The 12,174-nt window shown below is 41.1% G+C and overlaps 1 protein-coding gene across 2 annotated transcripts in view; it reads left to right on the forward strand.

Annotated features, from left to right (window-relative positions):
• Window positions 1-12,174, forward strand: part of htr2cl1 (5-hydroxytryptamine (serotonin) receptor 2C, G protein-coupled-like 1) — a 113,866-nt gene that overhangs the window by 68,320 nt on the left and 33,372 nt on the right. For both annotated transcript variants that reach the window (XM_085450753.1, XM_085450754.1), the window contains exon 3: window positions 5,891-6,920. In XM_085450753.1, coding sequence (XP_085306879.1) covers window positions 6,497-6,920 — 424 coding nt within the window. In that variant the 5' untranslated portion in view covers window positions 5,891-6,496. The remainder of the gene's footprint in view (window positions 1-5,890; window positions 6,921-12,174) is intronic.

The raw sequence follows: 12,174 nt of genomic DNA on the forward strand, positions 1-12,174 counted from the left end.
ATTTAAATTGTTCAAAGGCATGTGAAAGTAGAGTATGTTCCAAAATGACCCCAAATACACCACAAAGAAAATGGACTCACGAACTGTGTGCTTTTCTTTCTTTTTTCTTCTTTTTTCAGTCCCATTATAAAAAAGTGTGTGTGTAAGAGAGAGAGGAAAGAGTGCTCCTTTCTAATGTGTTATAACCCCAGGATATCAAATACTGCCATTATGAGTGTTACAAGGTGTTCTTGGGCATTGATGCCACACTGTCCCACCAGTATTGAAATTTGTGATAAAGTTTCTCTTTGGAAACGCAACAAACCCAACGCTTTGGGGCAGGTTTTCTCAGACTTTAGTCACATAGACCTAGAGACCAGTCAGCAACGCTTTTAGAGACTTAAAGATATGGAGATCTTTGCAGCTGTCCTTATTGCACTTGCATGCAGAAAGTTTCCTTATATCAATCAATCAAAGCTTTATCCGTCACATGCAGGTTGCCCTGCAGTGAAATGGGACCCCCCCCCGACCTTACACATATAGCACAAACATTACTTGGGGATACAGGTCGGAGATTGGTAGAATCAGAGAAAAAACATTCAAATGTACACTACAATGGGGAAAGTACAAGAGGAAAAAAAGAGACCCCTACTCATGCTGTGCTTCCATGGTAGGACAGCATGAGAACAGGAAACAAAAAAACTCCTCTGCACAAAAAAGCACATAAATGTCCACAGCACAACATTGTGAAGACATGACAAGCCGCAGGGGTGGGTGGTTGGTGAGGAGTAATCCGAAGCGAACACAGCAGCCGCCCTGCACAGCGCTACCATTCCAGCGCGGCACACAGACCCGCCGTGTTCCCTCGCAGGAAACAAGCATCGAAGGCGTTGGAAAGGGAGGGGGGATGAGTGAGTGCCTATGCCTATAGTGTTATCATTCTTTTGATTCTGAGACCTCACCGCTGCAGTGATCCGTTCCGCGATGTCTTCCAACTGTCGCTCAAGGGTCTCATTTTGAGCAGGCCTCTCTCTGATGTATCCCCCCATACGCTCAATGGTGTTGTTTTGAGCCTTCACAGCAGCTGCAAGCGTCTCCAAGGTGTTGACCATATTACGTTCGTTGTGAGAGATTGCGCCTCGTTCCATTTCGATTCCAGCGGGCAGCCATGGGGGGGTTTGAACAGCCGGTTCTGCTCTCTTATTTCTCCGATAAACCAGGGCTAAGCCAACTCCGATCAGCATGAACCCTGTTATCACGGTTCCGAATAGATAGATATCTTCAGCGTCCTCGATCGACAGTCCCGCCAGGCACATGAACCTCCAGTTCTGCCACCCGTCCATCGTGTATCCGGCAGGGAAAGTCCCTCCAGGGCACTCAGGCTCTCCCGAGCCCAGATTTTTCGTTGAGAAAAGGGTGTCAATAGCATTCAGAGACCAGTTGATCAAATCCATAATTCTCTTTTAGGTTTTAGAGGACGACAGTGGGAGGCTATTCCAGGGAAAGTAACAGAGGTGGGACCAAGTCATTGTTTTGCAAGTCTCAAGTAAGACTCAAGTCTTTATCCTCAAGTCTCAAGTAATGTCAGGCAAGTCAGAGTCGAGTCTCAAGTCACTGGTGTAAAAGTCCAAGTAAAGTCACAAGTCTGAAATTTTGAATTTCAAGTCCTTTCGAGTCTTTAAAAAAAAAAAACGAAAAAATAATGTTGCAGTTATATGCTAAATGTAAATATTAGACCATGTAATTTTTAAATCTGTGTTTTTCTCAACACATACAAAATAGTGAACTTAGAAAATATACACAAATTGTGAAATTGCACCTCTTTAAAATGCAGCTCAATTAAACCTAGCTCCAAGAATAATTTTCACCGACAGTTCTGAGATAAGCTGCATGTTATTCTTGGATGCGGTTGTAGGACTGGCTTTAAAATCGCATGACAAAAATATCATACATATTAAAAAAAACTGCATCACCAACGTAGCCTGGAAAACATTTGCTAGTTAGATGAAGTCAGCTATCTCATCGTAGCATATTTATATGCATATTTATAATCATACGGTTCTTGGAGTGAGTGCATACACTCATGAAGTTTAGTAACTTCCGGTCACTGCAACAAGCAGGACCTTGAAATGCACCGTGTAGAACGAAAGACCATCGTACGTATCATAAGTTTACCAGTCTCACAAATCGTCTTCATAAATACACATTCGTTAACTGTTTATTAATAGGACCTTTGAGCTCAATGGTAATTAATTAGCAGTGGAAATAATTTCTGGTAGCATCACAGAAATGTAGCAGTGACAATAATATTGTATGTTGTAATCGCACTGGACAATTAGTGATACAAAACAACTGTTTTATCCTGTGAATAAAAGTATATGTTTTTGTCAATGTACCATAATAACAGAAGCGAAACACAATATTGTCTCAGGACAATTCACTATTTATGCACAATAAACAAAGGAGCATAGCGCGACAATTTCTGCTCAGCGCCAGACTTGCTTGTAACCTATATCACCAATTATGTTATGAAAATGATGTATTAACTACAACAGCAGACTGACCTTTGTGTAAATGCTTGGAGCAGACTAACCTGAGCTGGAGGGTTCTGGGACGTTATATTTGATCTTTGAATGGCTGCAATCCAGTCGCCTCTTTGTTACTTCGGAAACATGGCTCGAACAATTTCTCTTCAACGACGTAATCCGATAACAACCGATCTCTTTACCCGTCGGCTTCCCGTGGCTGTCATGCGACCGGCTATTGCAGTTAATAATACAACAGCTTCTTGACATTTTTGTGTTTCTTTTTATCGCTGTGTGACTGATTTCAATTGAAAGCCTGCGTGCGCTAGTACCGCTTGCCACGAGTTCCCAGAATCCTTTGCGGTTCTACCCGTGAATGACGTCACATTTTCAATCTCTATATAATATGCATGTTAAATTTTATATTTGGGGTAAAATATCAAGTCTTTTCAAGTAAACCGGTTCAAGTCCAATTCAAGTCCCAAGTCATTGGTGTAAAAGTCCAAGTCAAGTCACAAGTCTTAGAATATTTTTTCCAAGTCAAGTCTAAAGTCATAAAATCAAGTCCAAGTCATGTGACTCGAGTCCACACCTCTGGAAAGTAATGCACACAAGACAAGACAATGACATAGAGGCTAAGCAGGGAAGATAAGGGTGAGGAGGAGAGGAGAAAAGTGTGACCGCCTTCGCTGAGAGCTGAAGAAGAAGTGTCTAATATAGAGCACAAACTTGAGGGAGGAATGTATTTAAACAAAAAGGAATGTATTTAAACAAAAAGGAATGTATTTAAACAAAAAGAGCACGAACTGGTGCAGCTGGACTGTAGTGGGCACTGTGCCAACGCTTTAGGCTCTATAGCTCACTCCACATGTTTAGAGGGTCCTCAGTAATACTGGTATTTGGATGAAGCACAGCAAAACCTAACTGAACCTCACAGGCAGTCATGCTCTGGTATGATGAAAGGCAACCACACCTAAAAAGAGTGAGACATGCGGGCTCCTGTTTTAGTTCTTTGCAGCATCCAAACACCTGTGAAATAGCAAGTGCATGTTTCCCATAGAGATATACGAAATTACAAGAAATTATTTGTGTCACTTTCAAAGAGGTGACTTCATCCCAGCTCAGTCTCAGGAGTTTGTGAAATAGTCACCCAAAAAAATGAAAGAACTACACTTTTGTCAGTGAGCACAAATTTGTAAGTCATGCAATTCAGTGGGAAATATGTTTTGTCCCAAAAGCACGTATGTTCTGTAGAAAAAGCAAGTGTCACCATGGCAACCAGAAAGAAGTGTTTTATAAGCCATGGCAACTGTTGCGTTTATTTTTTAAACCTAACCCAGCAGATTTTAATGCCTAAAGCTGCGTCCACAGTGGAATCAATTGGCTGCGACCTGGCAACCACACACCACAGAAAATCAACTTCAAGCGACTGCACTACTTGCAAATAACCCCTGACAATGTAAAATGTAAAATGGGCGGGACCTGAGATAACCATTTCTCAACTTTTAGGCGGGCAACTGTAGCGACTAAGTGAGCACAGGATACTACTGATTGGCATGTGGCCTGGTAGTAAATACATGCTTTTTTCAGACAACAGTGCATCCCTCACAAAACCTTATTTTGGTTAGTACATTACTTGCCCACTAATCAGCCCATCGGCCCAACACTAACCCAACAAGCTGAAAAATGATACCAACTGGTCAGGTTAGACAGGTTGTTATAGGATGACCCCAAATGGGTCACATTCCTATTTCCAGCCACCCTGGGAATAAGAATGTGCCATCCTGTCAGTTGAGTGGAAAATGAGAAAAGAAGTGTTTACGTATAATAAGTGAAAGCAAAACAAACAAAAAAAAAACATTAAGGTCCAATTACTGCATTCAATATGATAAAAGACCAGTTGGGGAGGGTGTGGTTCAAGGTAAACTGGTAGGCATCTACTTTAGACTCAGTTCAGGGGTTTTTGAAGGTTCTCAGTCATCCAGGTCATCATCATCTTTAAGTTTCTTGAAGACGTTTCACCTCTCGCCCAAGAAGCTTCTTGAGTTCTAAGAGGTGGAGAGCCCTATTTAAGCCCTATTGGGAGTGTCCATAAGAGGGTTGCTGACCCTCTATTGATCATCTGCCTAATCACATGAGCCAAGGTGTGAAAACAGGTGCTGGTTACTATCAGCCTAATTGTCATTTAAGTACGAGGATGGGTTGTTTTTATAAACAACACAAGTTGGAACACACACACCCAGACACACACACAACAGTAATCTGAATGAATTATTGTGTTTGCACTCAATCGCACCTAGACAGTTCATTTGCATTCAGAGCAATTTACACAAATAAGTGCAAAGCAGAGACAAATGAATACACTTACACACATTAAACAATACAAATGTTAACAGACCCACACCCACAAAGAAGCACAGTTTTTATTATTGTGTATGTAGCATTCAGTAAAATATGGACAGACATACTCTATCCTTCCTGATATTATCATAGACTCGCCGCCCACTAAAATATCTCAGCTGGAGGCTTGGTTGCGTCTGGAGATGTGCTCGCTTATCATCTCAAAATACACACTCACAAGTGGACACATGGGAACGTAGAAAGAAAAAAGCACAAAAATAAACACACACACACTTATTCGCATTTCATTCTTAAACATCCCACGCAAACGGGAACACGTCTCAATGGTTTTTGGTCGTTTGTGCTCTTCACAGGCAAAGACTCACTGTATGCGCGTGCTGACTATCACACACACATAAACTTTGACTCCTCCACCTCTCCTTGAAGACATTTATGAGGTGCTAAATCACTAAGCTGCCTGACTGGTAAGGGTAAATAGAGAGGAGAGCCATACATACACACACACACACATGCTGTGATGTGAAGGAGTAAACATCAAAGCATCTGTTGGATTTTTATCTTTAGTATATTTTTGAATGAGTACAATGTTTAACATTCTTTTCAGACCTTTTTTTGAGGAGTGTGGACAAAGTCTAAATTAGTCTGGTGGAGAATCACTTGGAGGGCAAAGGAAGCGGAGAAAATGCAGGACAGAAGAAGATTTGAGTGGGCGCGCTGATGGATGGCTGAAGAGGGAAGAAGAAATGGATGAAAGCTCAAAAGATTTAGAGAACGAAAGCATGGAAATTTATTGAGTAAGACTGAGGGAGAGGAGTGGGTGAATGGAGTAGATGGATGGAAGGAAAGTAATCGGAAAGGGGGGATATATCAAGAATATATCAAGACAGACCAGAAGGAATGTAAGAGAGAGAGGTTTGATTTATTCTCAAATCATGAATGACTGGGTGAAAACAACTTGTGCATGCAGGAAGTTCAAATTAGATGATCTGATTCTTTTTTTTTTCTTCCATTGCTTCTTTCCGCAGTTCGCCCTCACCATCATCTTGGATAAACACCTCAGATATGTCCGTTCACAACAGCAAGGTTCAAAGCTGAATGCAGATACTGAAACCGACTGACACCCTGTGGCAAACGGACTACAGCGATTGGGTGGACAGAGGACGATGGTGGCCCGGAGCCATGGATATGAGTCATCCAATTTCCAGCTCTAAATTAAAAACTCTTAAAGTCTCACTTCCACTTGGATGTAGATGTGGCTGAACACCAAAAAGCAACTCGGGACAGTTTTGCTCAGCATATACCTTGAGAACTCCCTGGCAATGATTTGTTGGCCAGTAATGGGAGATACAAGCCTAACAGAACAATTTGAGGCTGTTTGGAACTAGCAAGATTTATTAAAACACAATAATAAAACCAAGAGCCCTTGTAGCTGCTTCTTCCCTATCCCCCTGCCCCAGCTTCCCTGTCATTCACAATCCCCCAGATTTCTCCCTATCCTGCTTTCTTCCCATCCCATCTGATCAACTCTTAGGTGATATCCTTCAGAGAAGTGTCCCTTAATTTTGAGTGCAGCTTCTTCTTCTGTATGCTTCTGAAGCAGATTGTCCAATCTCCAGTAATCTCTCTTTGAAATGGGTGGCCCAGCAAGGGCTCTTCTTGGCGGGTTCGGGACAACCACATCCTCCTTGGAGGTCGGGAGTCGAATGGCTTGGCCGAGCAACAACCCCTTAGATCTCAATCAAACCCTCCCATGGGGGATAGGACTTGGAAGCAGCAGCGGAGGTGGTGGTGCTTCCGGCATGAGTTTAGGTCTGGATAATTTAACAACCCAGGAGTCTGTGAGCAGGGCGGTTATCAAAGAGAAGAACTGGCCAGCACTGCTCATACTCGTCATCATTGCGCTGACGATCGGCGGAAACATTCTGGTCATCCTCGCGGTGTCGCTGGAAAAGAAGCTCCAGAATGCCACCAACTTCTTTCTGAGGTCACTGGCTGTAGCGGACATGCTCGTAGGGATCCTGGTTATGCCAATCTCTCTTATCAACATCCTCTATGGTAAGTTTATGGTACCCATAAATGATATCAGCATGAAACACTTATATACAAATAAAATTCACAACTCATCTCTGCTGACAGTAGCATATTTATAGTCTTACGCAACTTTAAAACATCAGTGAACAATTGGATGAGTTGGTTTGGTTTATATGTAAGTATATATGTTATTGCTTTCAGCGTTAATCTCGTTAAAATGCCGTTAATGCAATAACCGCATTTAAGGCGTCAAATCTCCGTTAGCGAATTAATGGAGATTTGCCACGTAAATGCGGTTTTGGCGTTAACGTCATTTTAACGAGATTAACGCTGACAGCACCCAAAAGAAGTCGTTCATTTTACTTTCTGTATCTTTGATTTTTTTTTTTTCCATTTTTCTTTTCTTTTTCTGTTTTAGCCATTTAAGAATGATTCAAGAGTCAATCATCATCTTTGTGTGCCGTGATCTCAGCACTTGATCGGATGTGTTCACGGACATAGTGCAACCTGTGATCAGACCAGCTGATATCATTTAGGATAACTTAGTAAATTAGTGTTTGCAGTGAAGATAAACTGACCACTTAAACATTTAAATGACGCTTTTCTAGTTTTGTAGCTTCAGGCTGAAAAATCAAAGAGAAGGTGGAAAAATTGCTGCAAACTGAGAAACTACATTACTCCTACATTCTCAGTAAGCTCAGTACAGTCAAAAGGAACTTGTAAATTACTCGTACCGACTTTGAAAGAATAGCAAAACAGATGATCCACTTTCCTTAAGTGTTTGTAATTATGTATTCACTTCTTTACAGCCCCTCCTTTAATAATAAAAAGCCAGATTCATCCCTATAAATCTCAATCTTTAGACAATCTGCACCTGATCTCAAATATCCACCCACTTGCCAGCTGTTGTCAGCACACTGACATGCGCCTGCCATCATTAAAAAACATTTTTCCGTGCAGTTATTGAAATGATTATTACTTCTCTGAGACGGCGCACACTGTTATTTTGCAAGTGAATCAAAAGCCGGAGGATGCCAGCTTAATAATTGCAATTTCATACCAGCTTTTTACTGCTGTTCTTGCTTCCAGTGTCCATGCCAGGATTCTGCATGAACGCCCACATTAGCATAATAGGATATGTGCATTCCCCAAGCACGTGTGAAAACATTCGATTAAAGATAGACTGTCTTCTTCTAATGTTTCAGCTAGCTCTCGACGTGAACGCCTCAGGAGGGAGGTACATTTCCTACTTCATACCTGTAAATGTCACCATCACAGAGACGATCACAGAGCTGATAGTCAGTGAGAAAATCTGTTTCAGAGATGTAGATAAACAGATGGTGACCTTTACAGGTTTCAGTGACAGCATTCTTTCTCAGTGCTCACATCACCGGCTTCCAAGAACTCTTAGCGCCTTATAATAAATGTGTCTATGTTTTTTGGCTAATATCATACTTCCAATCGTATGAAGCCATATTTTAAAGATTTTTGATTAATCTGTTCAGTAATCTGAGAAACGTGAGGACATTTATGAAGGTATATTTTCAGGGATGCTGTGCACGATATACCTTTTTAAAGGGTAGCTATAATGCTCATTGTTTCTAGACCCATGTTTTTATTATTCAACTGCACTGGAGTGTCTTTGCGTGATTTACGTTTTAAAATAATCTTTTTTTATCATTTAGCTTTTCTGCAGTTCATTCACTCTAAAGCAGTGTGTTTGAGCTCCCTTCCATCTCCTTTTAAGACAACTTTGTTCTGATTGGCTGCCCCTCACAATTTGAATAGCATGTGGGTGGGGCTTCTGTGCTACATGCCCACAGTTAAGTACAGACAATAGTTGTAGTGAAACCAAGTGCATAGAGGACTTGAGCTTTTGGTTCACGGAGATTGCTTGAATATATACTCTGACCTCATTATTTGAAACTGTGGCCATGTTTTGAAAATGCCACTGTGACAAAATATATGACAGAAATTAATGAAACCCATAGTGTGGCTACTTTGACCTCTTTACAGCTACCATGTTGCTGGCAACGATTAAGGCAGGATTTGCCCTTTGTGTGGAATTATAGAAATTTGATCAGATCTTCTAGTTTCCAAAACTAGGCTTCCTTAGCAAAACGCAAACTAATCCTAACCCTCATTCAGTGGGGATTCTGGTGGAGGTTAGTCCTCAGTCACAGAAGCCTAGAGACTGGTCTGCAAACTCATGGAAAAATTAATATTCCCAGACTGGTTGCAAGGGGTTGCAGCCATCCAGTCGCTATGGAAAGATTTGTATTCCACAACAAATTGGCAAGTGGTTGCTGGAGTTTGCTGGCTAATACTAAATTGGTGTCAAAGAGGTATGCAGTGCTGCATTGGAAACTGCGTCGGTCAATAGCAGAATGCTCTGGTCTCCAGTAGTTTGCATGGAAGATGCCAACCAGTTTGCAAATACTTGCAAACTGGTTGCTAAGTCAAAGTGGATTTGTGAAGATTTGAGGCTAAATGTAAATGAAGAACTTTTACGTTCAAAGTAAACGTTGCACTTTTTGAAATGTGTTGGTTGCAGCAGTAAGGCACAACTTGCCTTGAAGGCAAATGCTCTTCATTTCTGGTTTGTGTCACACAAGTTTCGCCACCAGTAGTTGGTTAGTGCTAGGAGGAAATACAACCATTCTCCAGGCATGTGTAACTCGGGCTTTAAGAGCTTAGTAGAATAGAAGAATATACAATGTTTTTAACAGTGATGACAGCAGCGCAGCCCTTTCTGCAAAAGCTTACCATGAAATTAATCATTAGGACTTGTAACAGGTCAGAACTTGAGGTTTTCACTGTGAAATTTGATGAAGCATGCAAACAAAGTATGCAAACTAATTGGATAAAAGGAAAAGTAAACTTAAGCAGTCATCATCAGTTTCATCATCTTGCGTGAGCAGTGCTTCAAGCAGTAGAACTAACAAGTCAAAAGCCAAAGGATAAGTCACATGAATTTAATTACACCATTGTAATTGAGTTTGATCACATTTTAAGTTTAAGAATTTTAGACACCTTAGTTCAGCTGATTTAATAATCAAATTACCTCAGAAAACATGATGATGAATAGCTTTCTTTATTTTTCTTGGAAAGTTAATCATACCTTGACACAATGTCACAATCTCAGCTTTTGTTGCATTCTCACATCCCACAGCTGCAGATGCACGGCTTTAATCAGTTGTGAATCAAGGACCCTGAACATGAACCAGGAGTTTTGACAGGAGTCGTGAAAGACTTTAAGACCTGTTTTAAAGAATAAAAGGTGGGGGGAAAAATAAAAGAATAGAAGGGGCTGTGTAGGTGTGTGGGTTAGTGAGGATGTGTGGAACCTCTTCTCCTTTAACAAAGAGAAAACTTCAACAGAATCAGGCTCAAGGATGATGGCCATCTGTCTCAAACGGTTGTGGTAAGGGTGAGATTGGAGACAGAAAAGAAGAGTGAGGAAGAGAGGCAACAAACAATACAGCGATAGACACTCAGCAGGTCAGTGAGGCCGGTGGCTTCAGATTAGAAACATGCAGCTCTGGAGGCAGAGATACCAGCAGACAGGGCAGAAAAAGCACAAACACGAGGAAAAAGAAGGCAAAGGAGAAAACAGGAGATCAGTGAAAGACAGTTTATTGAGGTCATCTTCATGAGGTGGGATTCATCTGTATGAGTTATAATAAGGCAAGAGGAATATAGGAGAATGAGAAAGATGTATTCTTTATCTCAAATATAAACCAAAATTAATCAATCTATCGTCTAAACATTATTTAGAGAAGAACGTTTTGCCATATTTCTTCCATCCCCCATATATAAACAAATACAATAAAGGCTTTTATACATTAACCCCTCCATGTATCTTGCGTTAACTAATAACGCAGTAGGACTGTCCAAAAGTTTTTTTCCTTCTTTACGATCACCACCCTGGTTATATCCTGGCGTCAAAATCATTTATACCCCCGTCGTTTATGCGCCATACTCAATTCAGTGTTCTCCTAAACAACAAAATCTCTACATCAGCGCAGCTTTAGAAGAAGAAGGCGAAACGAGTTTTCTCCAGGAAGACATAAGACGTATTACAAACTTATCCGGTTGTATGTAGAGACACTCAAAGAGGAAGAGGAAGGAAAAGAGGAATAGCTCAGGGAAGATTCATGGATGCAGTGAAGACATGAAGATTGTTGGTGTGACAGAGGAGGATGCTAGGGATACTGTGAGATGAAGGCATATAATCCACTCTGTTGACCCATAATGTAAGTAGAAGAAGGGTTATACCGGCAAAAGAGCTGGTATAAGTGGACAGATATCAGCAGAACAGATGAAGTGGTTTTAAGCTTTCCTGGTTCTTTGTTTCTGAAGTCATGCTCACACTGGAGATAAAGATATATCAGCCTCTAACCCACCTGTTTCTAAATCTTTCTTTTATGACCGCTACTTTTACGGCAGTTCAATAAAATACTAATAATGCTGCAGGCCAACTTCAATTCACCTTAAATGTATCAATTCTTTTTTTTTTTATTTTTGGCCTGTCCCGTTTGGCTCTTTTGCCATCAGAATTGTTGTCTAAAGGCAAAGAAAGATGCCCAAAGGATTTACTTTACCAAACTGACCATCCCAGCCTTGCCGTAATGGTCCATTTGATTCACCTTTTATTGTTTATTTTATTTTCACTTACTGAATACGGGACAGACTTGACTGGGGGAAAGAAGGGGAGAAAGAAAGAGGGAAAGAGAAACAGCTGAGAAGAGGGACGGGGGAGAAGGGCAAAAGACAAAAACCAACAGAACGGGCAGAGAAAAAAAAATGCATATATCAATCACCTGGGTCACCTGCTGAGAAAGAAAAAAGAAAGCAAGCAGAAGAGAACAAGAGTAATAGAATAAACAACATCACAATGATATATGGGAATATGACAGTAAATACTAAATGTTAAACATTATTGTGCAGCACATAAGATCAACAGAACACAGTGTGCTTTGAGGTAGGAGCCAAAAAGGGTGTAGTTTGTGGGTGTGATCACCCGTGTGTACACCTGTGAGCATGGACGCGCTTGTTTTTTGTTTTTTAAAAGGTTCCTTCATGTAATAATCTGCTAGAGGGTGTGGGGGGGCCACAGCCCCGTCCTCCAGGGCATGAAGCAGGTGTGGATGAGATCAAAACTCCAGACATCCAGAGGCCCCCATGTATCAATTCTTGCTTCCCAGCTTATAAAATGCAGATGTGATTCTGCACATACTGTGTGGATATTCATGCTTCGGTCTAACTCTTTTATTTT

This window comes from Copadichromis virginalis, linkage group LG3 (genome assembly GCF_057382275.1).
Source record: "Copadichromis virginalis isolate Kocher_CV1m ecotype Utaka linkage group LG3, C_Virginalis_male_GT1.1, whole genome shotgun sequence".
Taxonomy (NCBI): Eukaryota; Metazoa; Chordata; class Actinopteri; order Cichliformes; family Cichlidae; genus Copadichromis; species Copadichromis virginalis.